This window comes from Notolepis coatsorum, assembly GCF_963971535.1.
Source record: "Notolepis coatsorum genome assembly, chromosome: 1".
NCBI classification, from domain to species: Eukaryota; Metazoa; Chordata; class Actinopteri; order Aulopiformes; family Paralepididae; genus Notolepis; species Notolepis coatsorum.
The window spans coordinates 146,376,273-146,400,475 of record NC_140165.1 but is presented as its reverse complement, the minus strand read 5'-3'; the positions used below and the strand labels follow the sequence as shown (position 1 = coordinate 146,400,475).

Below are 24,203 nucleotides of genomic sequence, written 5' to 3'. Positions count from 1 at the left end.
AGGTACTAAGTACAACCATGGCAGTTTCATAAGGTGCTTATGGGAAAATCTTTTTTTATCCCACATCAAAGTTAGTAGAAAATGCTGATTCTGGGGACTTTGAAACTCAAATTACTCAAAAAGTACACAGTAAAAATATTTCATATAATTTGTACACGTAGTCTAAGAGGTACTAAGTACAACCATGGCAGTGTCATAAGGTGCTTATGGGAAAATCTTTTTTTATCCCACATCAAAGTTAGTCGAAAATGCTGATTCTGGGGACTTTGAAACTGAAATTACTCAAAAAGTACACAGTAAAAATATTTCATATAATTTGTACACGTAGTCTAAGAGGTACTAAGTACAACCATGGCAGTTTCATAAGGTGCTTATGGGAAAATCTTTTTTTATCCCACATCAAAGTTAGTCGAAAATGCTGATTCTGGGGACTTTTAAACTCAAATTACTCAAAAAGTACACAGTAAAAATATTTCATATAATTTGTACACGTAGTCTAAGAGGTACTAAGTACAACCATGGCAGTTTCATAAGGTGCTTATGGGAAAATCTTTTTTTATCCCACATCAAAGTTAGTCGAAAATGCTGATTCTGGGGACTTTGAAACTGAAATTACTCAAAAAGTACACAGTAAAAATATTTCATATAATTTGTACAGGTAGTCTAAGAGGTACTAAGTACAACCATGGCAGTTTCATCAAGTGCTTATGGGAAAATCTTTTTTTATCCCACATCAAAGTTAGTCGAAAATGCTGATTCTGAGGACTTTAAAACTGAAATTACTCAAAAAGTACACAGTAAAAATATTTCATATAATTTGTACAAGTAGTCTAAGAGGTACTAAGTACAACCATGGCAGTTTCATAAGGTGCTTATGGGAAAATCTTTTTTTATCCCACATCAAAGTTAGTAGAAAATGCTGATTCTGGGGACTTTGAAACTCAAATTACTCAAAAAGTACACAGTAAAAATATTTCCTATAATTTGTACACGTAGTCTAAGAGGTACTAAGTACAACCATGGCAGTTTCATAAGGTGCTTATGGGAAAATCTTTTTTTATCCCACATCAAAGTTAGTCGAAAATGCTGATTCTGGGGACTTTGAAACTGAAATTACTCAAAAAGTACACAGTAAAAATATTTCATATAATTTGTACACGTAGTCTAAGAGGTACTAAGTACAACCATGGCAGTTTCATAAGGTGCTTATGGGAAAATCTTTTTTTATCCCACATCAAAGTTAGTCGAAAATGCTGATTCTGGGGACTTTGAAACTCAAATTACTCAAAAAGTACACAGTAAAAATATTTCATATAATTTGTACACGTAGTCTAAGAGGTACTAAGTACAACCATGGCAGTTTCATAAGGTGCTTATGGGAAAATCTTTTTTTATCCCACATCAAAGTTAGTCGAAAATGCTGATTCTGAGGACTTTAAAACTGAAATTACTCAAAAAGTACACAGTAAAAATATTTCATATAATTTGTACAAGTAGTCTAAGAGGTACTAAGTACAACCATGGCAGTTTCATAAGGTGCTTATGGGAAAATCTTTTTTTATCCCACATCAAAGTTAGTAGAAAATGCTGATTCTGGGGACTTTGAAACTCAAATTACTCAAAAAGTACACAGTAAAAATATTTCATATAATTTGTACACGTAGTCTAAGAGGTACTAAGTACAACCATGGCAGTTTCATAAGGTGCTTATGGGAAAATCTTTTTTTATCCCACATCAAAGTTAGTCGAAAATGCTGATTCTGGGGACTTTGAAACTCAAATTACTCAAAAAGTACACAGTAAAAATATTTCATATAATTTGTACACGTAGTCTAAGAGGTACTAAGTACAACCATGGCAGTTTCATAAGGTGCTTATGGGAAAATCTTTTTTTATCCCACATCAAAGTTAGTCGAAAATGCTGATTCTGAGGACTTTAAAACTGAAATTACTCAAAAAGTACACAGTAAAAATATTTCATATAATTTGTACAAGTAGTCTAAGAGGTACTAAGTACAACCATGGCAGTTTCATAAGGTGCTTATGGGAAAATCTTTTTTTATCCCACATCAAAGTTAGTCGAAAATGCTGATTCTGGGGACTTTGAAACTCAAATTACTCAAAAAGTACACAGTAAAAATATTTCATATAATTTGTACAGGTAGTCTAAGAGGTACTAAGTACAACCATGGCAGTTTCATAAAGTGCTTATGGGAAGAATTGTTTTTATCCAACATCAAAGTTAGTCGAAAATGCTGATTCTGAGGACTTTAAAACTGAAATTACTCAAAAAGTACACAGTAAAAATATTTCATATAATTTGTACAAGTAGTCTAAGAGGTACTAAGTACAACCATGGCAGTTTCATAAAGTGCTTATGGGAAAATCTTTTTTTATCCCACATCAAAGTTAGTCAAAAATGCTGATTCTGGGGACTTTAAAACTGAAATTACTCAAAAAGTACACAGTAAAAATATTTCATATAATTTGTACAGGTAGTCTAAGAGGTACTAAGTACAACCATGGCAGTTTCATAAAGTGCTTATGGGAAGAATTGTTTTTATCCAACATCAAAGTTAGTTGAAAATGCTGATTCTGAGGACTTTAAAACTGAAATTACTCAAAAAGTACACAGTAAAAATATTTCATATAATTTGTACAAGTAGTCTAAGAGGTACTAAGTACAACCATGGCAGTTTCATAAGGTGCTTATGGGAAAATCTTTTTTTATCCCACATCAAAGTTAGTCGAAAATGCTGATTCTGAGGACTTTAAAACTGAAATTACTCAAAAAGTACACAGTAAAAATATTTCATATAATTTGTACAAGTAGTCTAAGAGGTACTAAGTACAACCATGGCAGTTTCATAAGGTGCTTATGGGAAAATCTTTTTTTATCCCACATCAAAGTTAGTAGAAAATGCTGATTCTGGGGACTTTGAAACTCAAATTACTCAAAAAGTACACAGTAAAAATATTTCATATAATTTGTACACGTAGTCTAAGAGGTACTAAGTACAACCATGGCAGTTTCATAAGGTGCTTATGGGAAAATCTTTTTTTATCCCACATCAAAGTTAGTCGAAAATGCTGATTCTGAGGACTTTAAAACTGAAATTACTCAAAAAGTACACAGTAAAAATATTTCATATAATTTGTACAAGTAGTCTAAGAGGTACTAAGTACAACCATGGCAGTTTCATAAGGTGCTTATGGGAAAATCTTTTTTTATCCCACATCAAAGTTAGTAGAAAATGCTGATTCTGGGGACTTTGAAACTCAAATTACTCAAAAAGTACACAGTAAAAATATTTCATATAATTTGTACACGTAGTCTAAGAGGTACTAAGTACAACCATGGCAGTTTCATAAGGTGCTTATGGGAAAATCTTTTTTTATCCCACATCAAAGTTAGTCGAAAATGCTGATTCTGGGGACTTTGAAACTGAAATTACTCAAAAAGTACACAGTAAAAATATTTCATATAATTTGTACAGGTAGTCTAAGAGGTACTAAGTACAACCATGGCAGTTTCATAAAGTGCTTATGGGAAGAATTGTTTTTATCCAACATCAAAGTTAGTCGAAAATGCTGATTCTGAGGACTTTAAAACTGAAATTACTCAAAAAGTACACAGTAAAAATATTTCATATAATTTGTACAGGTAGTCTAAGAGGTACTAAGTACAACCATGGCAGTTTCATAAAGTGCTTATGGGAAGAATTGTTTTTATCCAACATCAAAGTTAGTCGAAAATGCTGATTCTGAGGACTTTAAAACTGAAATTACTCAAAAAGTACACAGTAAAAATATTTCATATAATTTGTACAAGTAGTCTAAGAGGTACTAAGTACAACCATGGAAGTTTCATAAAGTGCTTATGGGAAAATCTTTTTTTATACCACATCAAAGTTAGTCGAAAATGCTGATTCTGAGGACTTTGAAACTCAAATTACTCAAAAAGTACACAGTAAAAACATTTCATATAATTTGTACAAGTAGTCTAAGAGGTACTAAGTACAACCATGGCAGTTTCATAAAGTGCTTATGGGAAAATCTTTTTTTTATCCCACATCAAAGTTAGTCGAAAATACTCATTGTTCTATAAAAAGGACTTTGAAACTCAAATTACTCAAAGTACACAGTAAAAGTAGTTAATATTATTTGTGCAAGTAGTCTTGAGAAGTATTAAGTACAAACATGGCAGTGTAATAAACTACTTGTGAAATAATAGAAATGAACCACATGCCATCCTTTACTTTGAAATCCTCACCGGAAGTGTTCCTCTGTGGAATTGTCTGTAGCTTTAGTTTAGTGATCGAATATACTGCGCGTCCTATTGATTCGATGTTCAATAATACTGCACATACGAAACGTCCTATTGATTAGACTAAACGTCCTATTGATTCGATGCGCATTCAATGTCATATTAAGTATTTCTGTAAGATCTACTTGTGAGACTGTGTTCAAAAGTCACGTCGGTTCATTACAACAGCGTCCCAGGCTTGTTTTAATGCATTACCGTAAACCTGGAACTAATCGCGCACTCGAAAAACAAGAGCGGCTCACTTGACCACGCAAAAGCAAAAGACGGCTCACTTGACCGCAGTGCACAAACTGTCTGACCTTTATCTTGCAGCCTATGTAATTTTGCTGTCTGTACTTCTGTCCCATGTGCAATGGTTGCCTCCCGTGTTACCTTAATACTTCTAATAGATAAGCACATTGGCGTGATGAATTTAGGGTATTATAAGAATTCTTACTGAGCACCATCATACACCCAGAGAATGTATTGCTGTCCAAGATACATCGCAGGTTTGAATCATTATCATCTTAGTTATGATTTAGGTCAGCTCCACTATACAGTTGACTAACTGCTCAGTAGTATTTTCTTTTATTTTCTTTAGAAGACCCAATTGCATAATGTGAAAGCAATTAGTTAACAAGTCACACTAGGAAGGATTCTCTCACACAATTCACCATACTGGTTTATAATTGAGTGCAATGGGGGGCTGTGTGAATGACTTTGGAATGAACTGTCCTCTCCTCTTCACACACATTCCACCTAAAAGTGGGGCATGCACAACTGAAAGAGAGAGAGAGAGAAAGAGAGAGCGGGAGAGGGGGGTCTTTGATGTGTGTCCTATGAGAATGTCCCTCCTGCCCCAAATTCTATCTCTAGGAGAGACACCAAAGGGAGAAATGATAACCGCAGTCGAGAAACATAAAAACCTCGCACAGACAGACACACACACACACACACACACACACACACACACACACACACACACACACACACACACACACACACACACACACACACACACACACGCGCGCGTACGTGACCCAGCCATCCGCTTCCTCTGCCCCAGTGTGAAAAGGCTAGTGCACACGTTTCACAGCCCACAGGCTTTAATGAGCTGCTGCAGCCTGTCCATCACCACAGGCCGAACCGCAGGACACCTCACCAGGCCTGAACACACAACACCAGGAGTTCTTGTCCATGCGTGACACAGTATCACGCCAACATCAAAATAAAGACCTTGTTTGTGCTACGTGCCATTTTGCTAGCAGCATATTCTTGCTCATCTCACTGATTCAGCACATGTTTATTATTGTGTGTGGGCTTGTAATGAGGCAAAGGTACCATGTGTTGTTGTGCTCACCCTGCTGGAGAAAAATAGGGCATGCGGGTATGAACCATCAGAGAGAATGGAAGAGAGAGATGGAATATCTTTACTGGATCATTAAGCAATATTGGAGGAGGCTATTTCAGTAAGAAAATCCGGAAGGGTGGATATCAGAAGCCCACTATACGAGCCATAAACTGAAGAGCAGTTGATGCACACATACAGACTTAGGGCAAAAGAATAAGATTACTGTTCACACATTACAAGGCATATTGGAAAGACCATCAATTTAGGAGAGGGATAGTGACAGGTAATCAAATACAAAAGACAGACCAACAGATTACGCCCATCCTGAATCCAAGGCTGTGTGCACCGACCTGGAGCCACTGGCTCTGATGGGCAAATAAATAAATAAATATAATCATATATCATCTGCCTCCTATTTCCTACTGACATTTCATATACCATGAAACTGACCATAGAGATTTCCCATGAGTTGCCACACTCCTTTGCTCAGCTAAAGCTCACATGTGCACCTTTGTGAAAATGTTTAACTGAAGCAGAAGTATTTTTTCCCCCACTCTTGCACTGAGACATTCTGCCAATCTTTTTGTCTGTGAGTCATTTTAAAATTGCAGATCAAGATTAAGAGAGACGATTGTCGACTGATCGGGTGTGAGAGAACCAAATGCAGTGTAGTTGCCAGGAGACTGCTGTAGGTGGATTATGAAATACACGGGGAACCTGCGGAGGCCAGTCATTTGGCTGTGAGCGAATTAGAGGGTTGTTTGTTACGAGCAGGGAAATGTCAGTGGAGGCCAAGAGAGGAGGAGGAGGAGGGGGGGGGGAGAAGGGAGGAGAAGGGCAACTAGAAAATAGCTGGGACATGATATGGCCACACACAGATCTCCTGAAGAAAGGTTAATTGAATTCTACCTGTGATGTATCGATTCGGCCGTGGTGCTTGAAAACTTTTGGTGCTTTTGTGTTATTGGTGAATTTTCACTTGGATAGTTGGATGGTACAGTACTTTCACGATCGCTGCAGCTCACTGTGAGCACACAGTCTGACACGACTTTAATCTCTCTCAACAGATGTTGGCATTCTCAGTGTTATTATGGCTCCAGATTACATGTCGTCTGATGACCCCCTTTTTCCCTCTTGATTTGAGGGCAGATGACAGACGCGGACGTCCCCCTCTCCACCCCCCACAACACCCAGATTTGTGAGGTGACCTGTGACTCCTTCCGCATCAGGTGGGATATGACACCCGAGGACACCAGCCGGGCCACGCACTACTTTATAGACCTGAGCCGCAAGGCGAGCACGGACGCCAACCGCTTCAAACACAGGGTCTGTCTGACAAACTGTAACTATGCTCCCTTTTCCTCCTGTAGTAGCCTCATTTAGGCTTAGAGTTCACATCCAACAACAGTATAGAATGTATTTTATAAGGCTCCTGCGGGATTACCAGATAATCACAACTGTTCTGCAGTGTTCTCAAAGGAAGGAGTCATGGTAATGTCCTCTCAGTCACTTCTAATACATGCAAGAAGGAGAAACGTGCAGAGTCAGTAGCTTCAGGCCGATGACTCGCTCACACATTGTTTTCCTCATGAATGGACAAAAGAAGGCTAATAAAACTGCCGCTATGCTCTTCTTATTGGTTTTAAATTGAGACTATTTGCAGATAAAGTGCAGGATCAAATCTACAGACCGAATGCCATGTTGATTCTACTCTTATTTTCTTCCTACTTACATTTCAGATACAAACATGTGGTAGTATAATTAATTCGCAAGATTGGCACATATCACACCAATACTACATTTACAAATATGTGATATAAGCTAAATGAATACCAAATATGTGAATAAAGAGCCAGTTTGTGCTTCATCGGAGCATGCCACTACAGTATAGAGCATCACAAATTTACAAAGTCTGATTCATAAAGTGATAGCTTGAATGACGGCAATTTGAAGCTTTGTATCTCCAAATACCCATGTAAAGTCAAAGTACACCTTTGCCAGAGAATAATTACTTGATGGAAGCAAAAAGATCATTAATTCTTCCCGTGAAAAGACTTGATGCCTCACATAAATACAAGCAGGCCCAAGGTTGCACAGGGTTCTTGATTGGATGGTTTATTCCATCTCTCAGAAGTGAAAAACAAACTTGCATCAGTGAGGTTGCCATGGATATATGGCCCTCTGAGCCTCTTGTAATTAGCTATGCTTCTTACACCTTGGCCAGAACAAAGCTACTGATTTGATTAAATGTAGCGTAGCTTCAGTATTAACTGGAATGGTTTGCTGTCAGGCTGTGGTTTATGGAGGAAACTGATGCTGAAATTACATCTTGATAACTTGATAGATAGAAGTCTAGTTTACAGCAACTTATTATAGCACTGCATCTTATCTCTGTAAATGTGTAACACCCTTCTGTAGTCATTATCATCAGTAAAGCCAGATAACAGATCAACTTGATTGGTGTCTACTGACATCCATGCTCTGTCCTTCAGGATGTGCCAACCAAGCTTGTGGCCAAGGCTGTGCCTCTTCCCATGGCAGTGCGAGGCCACTGGTTCTTAAGCCCAAGGACAGAGTACTGTGTTGCTGTCCAGACAGCGGTCCGACAGCCAGATGGAGATTACCTGGTGTCAGAATGGAGCCAGGTGGTGGAGTTCTGCACCGGAGGTATGGTATACTGTACCATGTCAAGAAGTTTATGCAACACTGGTTATTTATACAGTATGTAAGACAGTAAGTAATGCAGGGCAGGCTGACTAATGAGCTGATGAATAAAAGGAACGTCAGCACTCACAGAACAAAGCGTTGATGCTTTTTATTTTATGTGCAGCAACAGCAGTAAAAAAACAAACACATTTCAGCACGTAAGAAACACATTTAAAAGCATTAGAACATATTTTTGTATGTGCAGATTTCTTTTCCCAGAGTATAACCACAGGTCTGTAGCCTACCCATTTTTTGAGACTTAAGCAGTTACTGCAAGTCTTAACTTCACAGATTATGCCATGGACCATCTCCAGCAGCTCCTTGACAAGGCCCAGGGCACTGCAGGAAGATTGCTGAAATTCTCTGTGTTCTATCGCAACCAACACCCAGACTACTTCGACCACATCAGGTCAGTGCTCCATTCAGTGCTCCTGTATGAAACAAATGGCCTGTAGATTAGCCAGCAACGATATCAATAATACGCTTGTCCTCCTTCTGTCCTCAGAACACAATGTGGAGGAGTCATGAGTCCAGCTCTGAAAGACATCAGTGGCAGCCATGGTTCTCCCATCAATGGAAAACTGCATGGAGTCTTCTTCAGCTGCAACACAGAGTTTGACACAGGCCTCCCTCCCAGAGACTCCCCCTACGGTCCCTTGCGTTTCCAGATCCCAGCCGGACACCTGCTAAACCCCAACATCTGCCTGTATTTTGCAGATTTCTACTGTATGTACACAGCTTACCACTATGTGGTGCTAGTGCTGGCTCCTGCTGGCTCAGAGGGAGATAGTTTCTGCCGCAGCCGGCTCCCTCTGCTGGACCTTTCCTCCAATCCTTTCCTCACATACACTGCCCCCCAGAGGCCAGGGGAGGAGGCCTTGTTCTGCCACGCCAGTGACGTGATCCTTGAGGTGGTTTTCACAGAGACCCTCCACCTGGACCTGGGCAGCGTGTCACAGATCAGTGGGCACCACCAGCTAATGAGTCTGACCACCGCCAACGCCAAGAAAGACCCTAGCTGCAAGGTGTGCAACATCAGCGTGGGCCGCTGAGGAACTTGACTGGGCTGATGCATGCAGGATAGCTGTGTGTGATGTCGAAAGGCACTCCGTAGATTAATTCAGATATACAGTATATACAGTGACATGATTGAGCCAATCTTGTGTACATCAGAACACAACTGAGACAGCCCACCTGGGGTGTGTGCATGCAGCTTTCATCCATCCCTCCCGCCTTGACTAGATTTGCTAGTATCAATAGAAGATGTTGACGATCGATGTGTAAAACTATTAATCATCATGACAATTGGTAGCAAAAGTTTGGCTCGTCACTAGAGTCTTTCTAGAGATGTTGACAAGGTTAAAGGTGCACTATGTCGTTCCCGGGGAGGGGGATTTGTTTACAGTTTCATGTATAATTATATTATGTATAGTAATAATTGTATCTTATGCCATCATCAATCATGCACCAAACATAAGCCTTCTTTGAATGTTTGTAAACAAAATAGCAGGCCCTGCTAGTGTAAACAACTGCAGTGAAACAACAACTTTTCAGGCAGATTTCTTCCACTACTCCAATTTTCAAAAATGTCTTTTATTCTCAGAGTTTAAAATGTATCTTCCAAAGCTGCGTAGTGCACCTTTAAGGGGATAGGAAGACAATTAGAGCTCCTTATTTGTTGGAGTCATTTTGTGCTCATTGTGTATTTTAGTCTTTTTTTATAAGCATCCTTTGATTTACATAAATTTTTAGTATCTATGTGTTTGATCTAAATGTCAGTGTTTTACAGAGTTATCTTGGAAGATTGCTTACGTCAGAAAATATGTAATTTATTCACTTAGCTGGAAGTATACATGTATGCGATTAGACGGATGTGCAAAAAAAAATATCAAGTGCTCAAGATGAGTTGTGTTTCCTGTCATCGCTGGCAAACCCTTTTGAGTAGAATTCAAGGTAAACGGGTAGTAGGCTTTGAGCATCAAATGGATAGTGCTTCAATGAATGTGTCACTGGGACTTCAATGCAGTGAGATGTCAAGTAGAAGGACTTCATGGTGGGAACAGGGTGGAAAGAATCCCAACCTGATCACGACATAAGAGCAAAATGGCTGCCTTGTTGTGAATATCGTCAATGCACTGAGACATCGGCTCTTTTGTAACTGGCAGTTACTCAACTGTTTGTTATAGTTCCTCGTTAGTTCCTATGAGCTTAAACCACTAGTATTGTGCTCAGTGAAGTGAATATTGAAGTTGTATCCAACATAGTATGCTGTGCAGTTGGCACAGTCAGGCTCCTGTTCTGGAATAATCAGTTGTGAAATTTGTTGCAAAATAATTGGTTACAGTGTATGACAATGAAAACGGGGGTCGATAAGTCATCAGTATCTCAGCCTATTGAAATTATGAGACAGAAGATAATGTCACAACAGCCTCTGAAATCTTCTGTGTTCAGTTCTATAAATAGCAGTGCTAAGATAGGATCAGTTTCATGGCGGCTCCATTTCCCAGAATTCCATAGCCTATCAGATGCCATTAAAGACACCCGAGGTGTAAGGGATACCCTCTCTGAAACAGCAGTGAGTGACATTGAAGTACAGAGTTGATGAGTGGCCAGAGTACTTTATTTATGTATTTATGCACACTAGCCAAAGAAAATGTGCAATAAAGAAGGCATAAAGTAGTCCATATTATTATGTTTGTGATATGAGACAAAGCTATTTAAAAGTTAAAGGTTCCTAAACATTTATGAAAAAAAAGTGCTACAATACATAGACTATAAGAGGAATTATTTACAATATTTAGATACTTCAGTTCAAAGGAATTGATGCAATGAAAATGTCATTCAAATATTACATCTCAGCTTCACACGGTTCAGCTTAAACTAATCTGATGATAAATAAAGATGTAATGAAGAGCATTAGGGATGATGTCTGTTATTTAATGTTAGGTTATGCCCATTCCCTTTGGATCTTGCCATGGCAGAGATGGGAGTTTACGCTGACAAAGATGCAGTAATTCTGTCCACTGTTATTGTCCCAATAAGGCGTGCTGCGTCTACTGGGCAAATAGAGTAAACAGAACTCAATCTTCTTCTTAGCATCAAGCACTTTAGGAAAGGTTATGTCAAAGTCAAAGACGTCTGTCTGTGGTCCTCCGTAGCGTTTCTCCAAGTAAGTACAAGGTATGTCTCGGTAGCTCTGCCAGGAGTCAAAGGTTATACGCACCCGCACATCCTTCTGGAAGCCCATGTTTCTCACTCGCACAACGCCTTGGAGGGCATGGTCGCTCACACTGCAGTTCTCAAGAATAACCATACTTTCTGCCAGCTTGGCACGGAAGGCCTGGAAGTCTGCAGAGGGCTGTGGGAAGCCCAGGTTAAGCCGAGTCCCTGGGCAATACGTGCTGACAGTGCAGCTATAGCCAACCTCTGTCATGCTTCCCAGCTCTTGAAGCGATGGCAGCAGGTCCAAGTCACCCTGGTCCTCCGCCTCAGAAAAGACTCGCACTGCTGTTAGAGACAATCCTAGTGTGTCTGCGAAAACCACACGCTTCTCCTTGATTGGGATCAGGTCGTCGTCCATATCATCATCCAACAGAAATGACCACGGTGAGGTCAGAAATCCTTGGCTCAATACATCAGGTGATAGCTGTTCCGACACTGGAGGTCGAATACAGGATCGCTGAGGCTTCAGAATTGGCACCCAGACATGAGGGCACAATTTTTTTCGCTGGTCCAAACATAGCCTGACAGCAATCTCCACAAGCCCAGCAGAATGGGCCATTGACTCAAAGCCTAACATTGGTAGGAAGCTGCATGTGAAGAGTTAATGAACAAAGTCAAAACATGAAGAACAACCTTTTAAAGCTGTAATAACTCACAACATTGATTTTATACACGCATAAGGAATGACCAAATTGAGGAAACCACAGTATGAAGATGTCCTTTATTACATTGTTGCATTAAAAAATAAATGCATGACAGATGATCACTCAACCCGTTATGCTGCTATAGGTTTTATAATTTGTCTAGAACACACAGTAACACAGAATCTCCAGAGCCCCATCCTGCGGCAAAGTTACCTTGCACGGGTCATATCCATACTCAATGACGATGAGTGACAGAAATATATCCCTCACTGTCAGGTTGGGTTATTTTCTAGGAAATAAACAAACGTTTATCAGTTTAGTACAGATCACAAACAGCAGCCATGTTGTAGGCCTAAGCCATATTCCTTACACAACCATTGCTAGTTTTTTGTTTAAAGGAATAGTAATAAAAAGCCCATGATGTTGGTGTTACTTACATGCAGAAGTGAAATGCCCCAGCACTAGCTAGCTAGTGTCTGTAGTCTCACCCATTTATTTGCCTGCCCCAGTATCTGACAGTGACAACACATTCTATTTATACTTCCTCCTTAAACATGTCACCTCCTTTACTCCACCCCCACTACTGTCCTGACCAATCAGATGAATATCACTTTATGTTTTGGGAATAGAATCAAGTTTCTCTCGAAATATATATTAATTCAGATAATTCAAGATTCAAGAGGTTTATTTATCACATACATGCATACAGTGAAATGCGGTTGGCCATGCCCGCTTTGATGTGCAAGAATACAATAGTAAATAGTAATAAAATAAGTAGAATAGACATGATAAAATAGACATGTTAATAAATCCTGAGATAATTGCAATACAATGTTGAGCTACGACTTAAAGGCACTGGGTCCTATGTACACTACTATACAATATACAGTTTTACTTCTATGTCTCTATGCTATTACTAACTATACTATGCAATAATCACAACAAGTGTCCTTTCCCCCCTTCATTTAAAGTGTCATTTTCTTGTGTGTTTAAAGTGACCTATGGTGTGATTGTGATTATTATAATTAGCTGCAAACAAATAAGACAAAAAGATCTTAAAGGTTTGAGTTACTCCTCTGTACAGCATGCGATTGCGCATTGCAGCCCATTGCCACATATGTCTGTGCCAAAACTGCTTTTTGGTGCAGTGTGTTGGCCTGTGTGAAGTTAAATGTGAAACAATTGATGGTTTATCATGAACTTTCAGATGTGTGTTGATCAGTGCTGATGGGGTGTTGAGAGAGAAACCCGTGCAGGTCTCGTCTCGGTAATTCAACCTCCAGTACATTGTGGAAACCATTCCAGTCATTCTGAGGTCTATTCTTGGCCCATGTTGGTCAACCCATGGTCCTGCTAAGACTGGGGTTTTTATCCAGCCCTTGCTTTCATCCCCTTGTTGGCTGCATCACTGACCCATGACCTTCTCTGGTTCTCTAAGACCACATGCCCCTGGCCAGAGGAGCACTATGATAGCTGACCAATGGAGCACTCATGAGCAACTGATATCCTTATTTTCACATGTGCTGCTTCATAAGGTTATGGCTTTGTGCATTTGAAGTGTTATATTCCAGAACGCTGTATACATTTTGAACATTCATATTCACACATTCACAAATATAGAATAAAAAAAAACGTGTAAAATTGTGTACATGTACCTCAATAAGCCAGCAATAGAAATAGCATTTATTTATTGTTTATTTGATCCCCATTAGCTGCCAAAATGGTGACAGCTAGTCTTCCTGGGATCCACTCACAAGATACATAATCAGAATCAGAGTCAGAAAGGTCTTTATTGCCAAGTAGTTTGCACTTACAGACAATTAAGGTAGAATAAAATAAAATGGAATATATAAGTTAAAATAAAAGTACAATATAATATAATTATAAAATAAAATAGGCCAGGGCTGTACAATTGTGCACGATGTAGTCGAGTATATACACTACATTTACATTTAGTAATTTAGCTGACGCTTTTATCCAAAGCGACTTACAAGTTCTGTACAACAAGTCATCAGGAAGGGCACAAATCTATCAGCTGAGTAACAATGTTCATCAAAGTGTTGAGTGCTACAGTGTATGTTAGTATATTAGGATAAGTGCATGACAATAAGGTTAGTTAGGGTTAGATTATTATTATAATTATATTTTTTTAATAAAAATACAGTGGGATGGAATATTTAACAGGGCTGTGCAATTGAGCAGTATTGTGCAAAAAGTATGAACAGTCTTGAGTGTATATACAAATATATAGTACAGGAAGGGTGTGTTAATGTAATACAGTGGGGGTCCCGAGTGTCACCACTGAACTAGTGGAACACAATGTGCAAACACAGAGACAGGACTTGGTATAACCCAAAAGACGGGTACTTTATTTTATTACATGGCGTTTTAACATTCGCCAAAATGCTTTATTGTGATTGGTCAATAGCGCTCGGTTGCCCCTAACAGCGATCAATTATTTCTCGATAATTCACCGGTCAGGGGCAATGCGCAATAATGACCGCTGTTAGGGGCAACAGAGCGCTATTGACCAATCACAATCAAGCATTTTGATCGCAGTCACGAAAGCTAAGCTCTACCATATGCACAGCTGCACTACATCAGGTGCAATCAAGTCCACACACCTGCCGGCGATGAGCAACAGAACAGAACAACTGCGTCTGCATTTGATCTCGTCTTGTCGATGGTGTAAAATGAATTACGTATATTGTTACTAAGTTAGCCCTGTAATAAGCGGGATAATGTATAGCTATACTCGGTCACCCGAGTACCCTGCAAGGCTGTTCATCATCACCAAAGACGGATTGAGGATGCATGTTTCCTCGCCTGAGGAAGCCAAAACCTTCTTGAAGAGCCAGGAGGACACCACATCATAGGCTACAGTATACTGTTTTTGTGCAGAGCACTTCGTTATGGCTTAAACGCCAAACGGCGTCATATACATTTTGATAACTTTGTTTTTATAAATAGGTTAACTTAAGTGACGCTGGATATCGTTTATTTTAATGTTTCGCTACATCTGATATAAGTGTCAGTCAATTATTTTGCGACAATGACCTCGTAGCTATACATTATCCCTTACTTATACAATGGCATGCAAATTTCTTGATTCTGATTGGCTGAAACAGTCAAGTTAGACGTTGTTATTTCGTATAACACACTCCACGTGACCCCAGATCCCTCCCACAACCTAATTACTTTTTTTTCTTTTTCTGAATGAGACTGAATGAATCCACCATAGATAGACAAATGGAAGTATGAAATATTTTGAACGAATCCTCCAAAAAAGATAGTCAACTGGAATATGTTAGTTCGTTACACATATGTTTGATTATGTAATTGGTTTGTCATGACCCATTGTGAAACAAAAGAAAAATTGCAGACTTAAAAAAAAAAAAAATTGCCGTCACACGAAGCGATTTCACTGGATGTCCCGGACACAATGGAAGTATGGATATATTAGTAACAAATAATTAAAAAAATATATACAGTCAACTGGAATATGTTAGTTGTTTACACATATGTTGGATTATGTAATTGGTTTGTCATGACCCATTGTCAACGCAATAATAAATCACGGTATTTATATGGTTTGTTGTTAGATGGCATGCTTTGTAGCACCTCCCTCTGCTTCAAAAGGACACTGTCACACGAAGCGATTTCACACTGCTCCAGGAGCTTCCCCACACCTGACTCCGTGTCTGTAATTAGAGAGATAATAGAGAGAGAGATGACAGGCAGGCATAGGGTGTGACGCCGAGCCTTGTTGATGAGGCCCACTGCAGAGGGGTAGGAGCTGTTCTTGTGGCATGATGTTTTGGCCCTGATGGACCTCAGCCTCCTGCCAGAGGGAAGTGTCTCAAACTGATTGTGACCGGGGTGGTTAGGTAGGGGTCGGCCTTGGCAGTGGTTGCAGCAGCATACCATACTGTGATGGAGGAGGTGAGGATGGACTCGATGGTGGATGTGTAGAAGTGCACCAACATCGTCTTTGGCAGGTTGAATTTCTTTAATAATCAAGAGAATCAAGAGGTTTATTTGTCACATACATACCAGGGTATACAGTGAAATGCGGGTGGTCATGCCCGCATCGATTGTGCAATACAATAATAAAATAGACAGGAAAGAAACAACAGGTAATAACGACCCTCTTTGCACCGCCCCTGTGCCTCAAATAGATTCGCTATCAGCTCTATCTTTAATCTTTCAAAATGTTCAGTTGCTATCGCTATCAGCTCTATCTTTAATCTTTCAAAATGTTCAGTTGCTATTGCATGCACTCATCTGTGTTTCACTACACACGAGTGCATGCTTACCAACTGTTAGTCTGCAACACTACTATCACCGACATCTAAGAAGGGAGATCCCCCCTTGAATGGCCCTTCTAAGGTTTCTCCCCTCCACACTGCCTGTGGAGCATTTTTCCCTATTGTTAGGTTTTAGTGAGTTTTTCCTTACCTTCGCGTGGGGTATGTCTGGGAGTGCTTGCATTCTTTCATTTATTTGCATTTATTTTAAATTTGTTGGACCTTATGGTGTTCTTGTTCTGTTGTTGACTTATTGTTATGTTTCTTCTTGACTTGTTTAAAGAAGACGTGTACGGCCCATGGGGACATTAACGTGTGTTGTCGAGCTTTACAAATAAATTTGATTTGATTTAAGAGACATAAGATGTGCATGATAAAAATTGTATTCTTCAGCTGCCATAGAAAGAACATCCTACATAGTATGCTGTGTTCTTTGGGAAGAACATCCTCTGCTGTGCTTTTCTGATGAGGGAGCTGATTGATGAGCCCCACTGCAGAGGGGTAGAAGCTGTTCTTGTGGCATGAGGTTTTGGCCCTGATGGACCTCAGCCTCATGCCAGTGGGAAGTGTCTCAAACAGATTGTGACCGGGGTGGTAGGGGTCTGCCACAATATTACCTGCACGCTTCAGGGTCCTAGAAGTGTACAGGTCCTGGAGAGATGGTAGATTGCAGCCGATCACCTTCTCAGCAGAATGAATGACACGCTGCAGCCTTTGTCCTTGGGAGCGTTTGCAGCATAAGTGATGGAGGTGAGGATGGACTCGATGGTGGCTGTGTAGAAGTGCACCATCATCGTCTTTAGCAGGTTGAATTTATTCAGCTGCCATAGGAAGAACATCCTACATAGTATGCTGTGTTCTTCGGGAAGAACATCCTATGCTGATGTTCAGCTGCCACTTGAGGTCATGGGAGATAATAGTTCCCTGAAGTGGAAGAACTCTAGTGTCATAAAAAACTATCCAACATATAAACATAAAACTAACAATACATCCCTGACCCACAAACACCTACTAACACTAAAACCCACCCATACAACCCCAGTCCCTCCCACCTAAAATAAATCAATACAATTACATCCTGAAAAAATACTACAACAAAACAACAAAAACATTGCATAATAGCAAAGAAAATCTCAATTTAGTGAAGTAATCAAATGTAACCACCAATAAGAAAGTATGACAAAACAATATTAAAACAAGTTTTAAACCATATTTAAACAAATTAAAACATACACTAAAAACCCCGAACGTAGAGAACAAAACTAACATAACATAAGGTACAATGACGGGTTAGCCTTCGGGTGATGTGTTAGTTGGACAATGCCTAGGCTAACCGGCCATGTCTGCTTCCATTCATTGTGCTAAGCTAGGCTAACATGCAGCCAGATAGCTTTCTATTGAACGCACAGAGAGGAAACTGGTATATATCTTATTGTCTCTCTCTGGAGAAGAATTTGCCACAAGGTTAGCGTGTTCCTTTTAACTTTTATTTTTTTTTATCCACTTTTTCTCCCATTTTCTATATTTTCTCCCATCCCAATTTCGTAACATCCAATTCAACCCTCCCGTCACGAACGCTGTTTCTTGCCTCCCACAAGCCGGCTGCAATGTGGACTAAGTCATACATAGCACAAGTCCCCTCCGGTACTTGAGGTAACAGCAGTCGCATCTTTTCACCTGCGCAGCTCGATCTCTCAGTGGCGAGGAGTAACGCGTGGGAGGCTCACGCTGCCCCCGACACTTCCTGATTCTACTGCGCAGGCGCACCAACCGACCTGTAGGAGTCGCTGTCCACAACGCCCGATCCCCACCCATCAGTTTCCCACCCCCTAATACGGCCAATGTGTATTAGTACGGACGACCAGCTAAACTGAAAGCAAATGTGGAGCGCTGGGCTCGAACAGGCAAGCCCAGCGTCTCCAGAGTTCATGGCGAGCGCCTTGCCCACTACGCCACGTAGCCGCCCGCGTGTTCCTTTAACCAAACAAAATGCTTTTATTTTTTTCAAAATAAGCACACCTGATTGATTGATTGAAAACTTTATTAACAGATTGCAGAATGGGTACAGTACAGTACAGCTCAATACATACAATTGTTAAGGGGATGCAGACCAGAAAGACTTTCGTCTTGTTTACATCAGGGTCCCCCATTTTCAATTCATCATAAGGCCTAACAAAAATAATAGTTGGTTTCAGGTTGGTTGTCAGTTTGGCCATGGGTAGGTAGGGATTTTATTTTTATTTTATTTTTTTTTTATTCTTTCCCACGGCGACTATGGATAGGGAATTTCTTTATTTAATTAACCCTTTCACTGCCACACGACAGAAGGTTAGCCCTTTACTATCACACAACCGACGGCGATGCTCCATCATTAGCATCATTAGCTCCGCATCCGCGGAGCTAATGATGCTAATGATGGAGCATCGCCGTCGGTTGTGTGATAGTAAAGGGCTAACCTTCTGTATTGTCACAGTGAAAGGGTTAACCGGCTGTCGTGTGGCAGTGAAAGGGTTAAAATGTTCACAACAACATGGATGCATGTACTCTGCCAGCATGTTTAATATCCATAATACTAAATGTTTGACTAAGATTTCTATGAAACTTTATTCTAAAAAAAAAAAAAAAAAAAAAAATGATTTTTTTTTTTTTAATATATAATTTTTTTTTAAAACTCATAAAATATATTGGGTCGCACCTAAATCGGCAGGGTCGGTCGGCAACCTGAAACCAACCATTATTTTTGTTAGGCCATATATGACATACACGACATACAGATAGACAGTACTGCTACATCTATACATTTATGACATACCAGATTTGCAAATACAGTACTGTTTGTGATACAAAAAGAGTCTATAGAAGAGAGTATATACATTTGACGTAGAAACTGTACATTGGAGGACCTCTTGATTACTCACAGTCACAGCTAGTGATGCACGATATATCGGCCGCTGATATAATATCGGCCGCTGATATAATATCGGCCGATATGGCAGTTTTTTTACACATCGGTATCGGTCCGATATCAAGATAGGGCGATTTTTTTTTAATCTTTTTCTTTTTCTTTTTACATGTTTTGGCCTTAAATAGTTTCAAAATATCTGTCATTTCTGAAAATAAGTTACAAAAGTAAAAAAAATAAAAAAAGCGTTTTGGAAAATAGCTCTTTAATTGATTATCATAAAAAGGTGTTTTCTATACAGAGATATCGACAGCGGTAAATATCGGTATCGGCCAGAACAGCAATATTAATATTGGTATCGGCCACAATTTTCACATCGGTGCATCACTAGTCACAGCCCTTCCTATCTCAACTACGATATTATCCATATGTCTAGTCCAGGATAGCTGATCGTCAGTTTTTTTTGTGTATTACTCAAAACGAAATTCTGTCAATACAGTTAGATTTAAAAAATGTTATTCCAATTCTCTCCACTTCAGTTGATAAGGGTGACTGAGCGTGATGGGAGGAGGGCAGTTCTGTTTTGCACATTGCCACAGGCTTGGCATCTTGTGTGAGGGGGAAATGCAATAAGCATGGACTGCACCCCGGGAAAAGATATTGCATAACAACGCAATTACCACAATTATGTCTCAGAAAGGGCAATGTTCAAGTTAGTTTCGCTCCTTTTAGGCAGTTTCTTAAATTATGGGTCGGGACCCAAAATGGGCCATGGGCCTGCATTATGGTGGATCCCCAAATAACCTGAGTGATTGTGTTTCAATGAGCCTGGGTCCCAGAATGAGACTAATTCAGTCTATTATGGTTCCTGGCTGAAAGACCTCTACTTTTGGGTAAAACCATTTCGCTAGATAATTCCTCCCCTAGAAGTTCCTTAATGTCACAATAGAGAAAACAACCCCATGTGATCTCACTACCAAGGGTATTTAGATCCAGGTTGATCCAGGATGTCATTGCCGAATGAAAGGGAAGCAACGTGTCACGTAGCACAGTGCACGATACTTGGCTTAGTAGTCAAGCCATAGAAAAACAATATAACTCTTATGGTGGATGCTTTTCTCCAAGCACCTTACAGTAGTGAAAGTATACATTCTACGGGTGGCCCCACTGTGAGTGTGAACCCAACCCCTAACTGTGGCATTGTTTCTTGATGTCACGCTCCATCAACTGAGCTACACATGTTCATTTCTCCTAAATGGTGCATGCATGCTTACGCACGTACACCATATTTCCAAACAGACCTAGAGTATATAAAGAGATAAGCAATTTCCCACTATGACACAAACTGACGAAACTGTGGTGCAGCTCATCATTGAGTAACAATAATTTATTTTTTTATAAAAAAAAAGCCCATAGCCGAGTCAAGCGGATGTAAAGACAGGAATAACCAGGGCCCTATTCCCCGTACTTGGTTCAACTAAGTCGATCAAAAGTCCCATTATCCAGATTCAATTAACCCGATGTTTGAATCCAGGCTTTCCCTGTTCCTCGAACGCTGATTCAGTTTCGTTAATTCGAACCAGACTTGATACTCAGGATAATTGCGCGCGGCCGCCTCACCTGAAAAGACAGCAGGGCCCTGTTCCTCATACCTGGCTAACTGAGTTAGCCGGATAATTTTCAGGATAACTTGACTTAAGCTAGACCTGTCGGTTTCCCGAAGCGCGATTGTCTAAATCACTATGGCAACATATCAAAAAGTTTGAACCTGGTCGAGGGCAGGGTTTAGTTCAGTTAGCTGGATAAACCATGGCCACGCCCTCGCAAAGAAATGCCAGCTCCCTTCCTCACAGTCTAGAGATCCCATTATACCATTCTGAATTATGTTTTTGTGCTTCGTTCTTCTAGAGGGGGCTTTTGAAATGTAAAATAATAGACCTAAAATGCTGATAATAAATCATATTCAGCCTATGGATTTACTTTGTCTTAAATAATGCACGTCATATATACGGATACGGCGCTCGGAGTCACGAATCGCGATACACACTATGTGGTTATTTTAATAACAAAAAAGGAGGTAGGGACCGCACTCAGAATATCGTTTTTATTTTCAAGTTGTTATAGCGCACAAAACGTTTTCAGCCATCCGGCCTTCATCAGTGTGCAAATGACAAATGTGACAAACACAACTTAAATAGGCTGTACTTGACAACAGGTGGGAACAATCGGCAATCAGTCAACAGGCTAGGTTGACGTCATGATTAGTAGCAGGGCTAGATTGACAGGTAGATATCACAATATCACATAAATGTGTATGATGGCTATGTATGAAAAACAACAAATTGATACATATTACAATACAATATTTTCAGACCTGTATGGAATAAAAAAGGCAGTACATTGGGGGTATCAGGTTGTTAGACCGTTCATTAAACAGTGTACTAGTTTTTTTCTCATACAGTAGATAACTTTGGATAGCACCTAAAGGAATGGAGCTCATATAGTAGATAACTTAGGATAGCATCATAGCACCTAAAGGAATGGAGCTCATATAGTGGATAACTTAGGATAGCACCTAAAGGAATGGACTCTTCATTCATCCCAGATGGAATACATAGATTTGAGCCGATGTCAATACGGCACATTGCAAATGTGAATCCTGCAGGATTTTTTTAATGAATGAAACCTATCGGGCGCTTGGCTCTGATTCATTTCATATTATCCGCGCCCGCGGTTTATGTATTTGCTTAACGGAGCACCCGAATTGTGTTTCATTCAAGCATAAATTGAAGCGTCTTTATGCGTGGATTGTGATGTGAATTACGACGAAACTGTACAACTGTACAAGCAAAACCGTACATTGGAATATCGACGAAACCTTACTTGGTCCCAAGAAGAGGGTCTCGTGTATTATTGGGTTAGGACATTGGAGGGGCTTACTGTACATTGGAGGGGCATTGCATTTATCTGTTCAAGCACTGTTAGTGTTATCTGATGATGAACAAGAAGGTGATTAACATGATTGGTGTCACTGGTATAAACCAAAGGTTAATCAAGTCAATGCATGTATGGATGTCCGAAACAGATTAAAACCTGATTAATGGTGAAACTGTATAGCCTCCAAGCAGTCGCGACTGGGACCATAATTCCTACCGGGAATACGAAAGCAGTAGCGGCTCGTGGATGCTTCGCCACTAGGGGCGCTATACCAAACATTTTGCAAACATGTACAAGGCACGCATTGGCGAATATTATCACCATTGCCATCGATCAATATATGATCAGTCAGTCAAATGCAACCACGTTTCCAATAGCCCAACACAAACACGCACAGCTCTCTCTCTCTCTCTCTCTCAGATGATGTCAGATCCATTCAATAATAAACACATTTGTAAAGCTCGTCATTTTAAACAAGTTACCATTCATTGTCCGAGTGGTTATGCCCCACACGCGGCGAAATTAGAGAGAGAGAGAGAGAGAGAGAGAGAGAGAGCATTTTAGTAAAGTTACATTTTCAACAAGATTGCTGCTATTTAAACACTTCATGGGAACGGGGTAACGTTAACCTTATGTCGACTGTAGTATTGTATGACCTCGACATAACGTTTAAACGTTAACGTTACTCCGTTTCCATGCAGTAATTATAAAAGTGGCCAACTAAGCTAACAGCTAGCAGTAGCTAACGTTAGCTGAAAGCTGTAACATTACAACGAATCAGCTGTTGATATTATGCGGCATCAGTAGACAACGTATCATGTATTAAACTAGAGTTAAGATCGCTAATCTACCTTGTTGTTGGCTTGTTGATAAAGTATATCCACTCCATGGCATTGTCCATCCAGCCTGTGTTGATGTCCATCCATTGTCGTCCCTCCACACTGCATCCATATATAGCTTGTTGTTAGCCAACAAGTACTGTGTGAGTGAAGAGCTGTGTCTTTGTCCATTTCCGCCTCGAACAGCCTGCAAACTACCTGGTGTTCCATCGCCATGCTCTAAGACAAACTCTAACCTTAACCAACTTTGAAAGAGTGCCTAAGCCTAACCGTTGAAAGAACTTGCCATCACGCTCCAAGACAAATATCTGCATCACACAACACAACAACAGCATAAACTCATGTTGCAAACTGCGGTTACGGAAAGTACAGCGTCGGCCAATCAGAGAGCTTTTAGACGCTCGGCTGCTTGCTAGGTCGTTTCAAACCAGCGCCCGAGTTCCATCATAATACATCATATTCAACGCAAAGCGCGTGGCTGCGACGGATACAGCGATGAATAAGTGCACAGCGGGCACGCGCACTCCAGGCGCAATTGCGCCTAGCCCAGAGAGAAATACGGCGCGGAGAAATGCCTGCGGCTACGTAATGAAAAGGTCTATATCAGACAGAATCGTCACTTCCTGTTCAGGAAAACTATTATTAATCTTTGTAAAATTAAGTTATATTGTGCATTGGAAACACAAACACTTAAAACAAGTAAATATTATTCATTTTAAACATGTTTATATTATTTATAGGGCTATAAAACAAAAAACGAACGTTTTTTTTTTCTTCTTCTCTGATTTAACAGGTGGGTCAACAGGTGGGTCGGCGCCCTAGCGCCCCTAGTGGTAGAGCCGCCACTGTACGAAAGTGTCCTTTATAGAAGTTTACCGGTGCACGTTACATTACATTTCTCTACTTCACTGGCGCTCTGTGATCTATCGATTCATTATAGTATCACTCACCCTCGCGTGCTGCCGTCAGTTCAACATAATGACGCGTTC

At 40.1% G+C, this 24,203-nt stretch overlaps 2 protein-coding genes across 2 annotated transcripts; one reads left to right on the top strand and one right to left on the bottom strand.

Annotated features, from left to right (window-relative positions):
- Positions 1-6,806: 6,806 nt before the first annotated feature.
- Positions 6,807-9,415, top strand: phyhip (phytanoyl-CoA 2-hydroxylase interacting protein; the record flags this gene model as incomplete). The annotated part of the gene is made up of 4 exons (XM_084328937.1): positions 6,807-6,983; positions 8,150-8,324; positions 8,655-8,772; positions 8,869-9,415. The coding sequence occupies 4 exons, from the start codon at positions 6,807-6,809 to the stop codon at positions 9,413-9,415; spliced, it is 1,017 nt and encodes a 338-aa protein (XP_084185063.1).
- Positions 9,416-11,165: 1,750 nt separating this feature from the next.
- On the bottom strand, positions 11,166-12,731 carry ppp1r3c2b (protein phosphatase 1 regulatory subunit 3C2, duplicate b). The gene is made up of 3 exons (XM_084319000.1): positions 12,667-12,731; positions 12,443-12,518; positions 11,166-12,172 (listed from the first exon to the last, which is right to left on the bottom strand). The coding sequence occupies exons 2-3, from the start codon at positions 12,460-12,462 to the stop codon at positions 11,311-11,313; spliced, it is 882 nt and encodes a 293-aa protein (XP_084175126.1). The 5' UTR covers positions 12,463-12,518; positions 12,667-12,731; the 3' UTR covers positions 11,166-11,310.
- Positions 12,732-24,203: the final 11,472 nt, after the last annotated feature.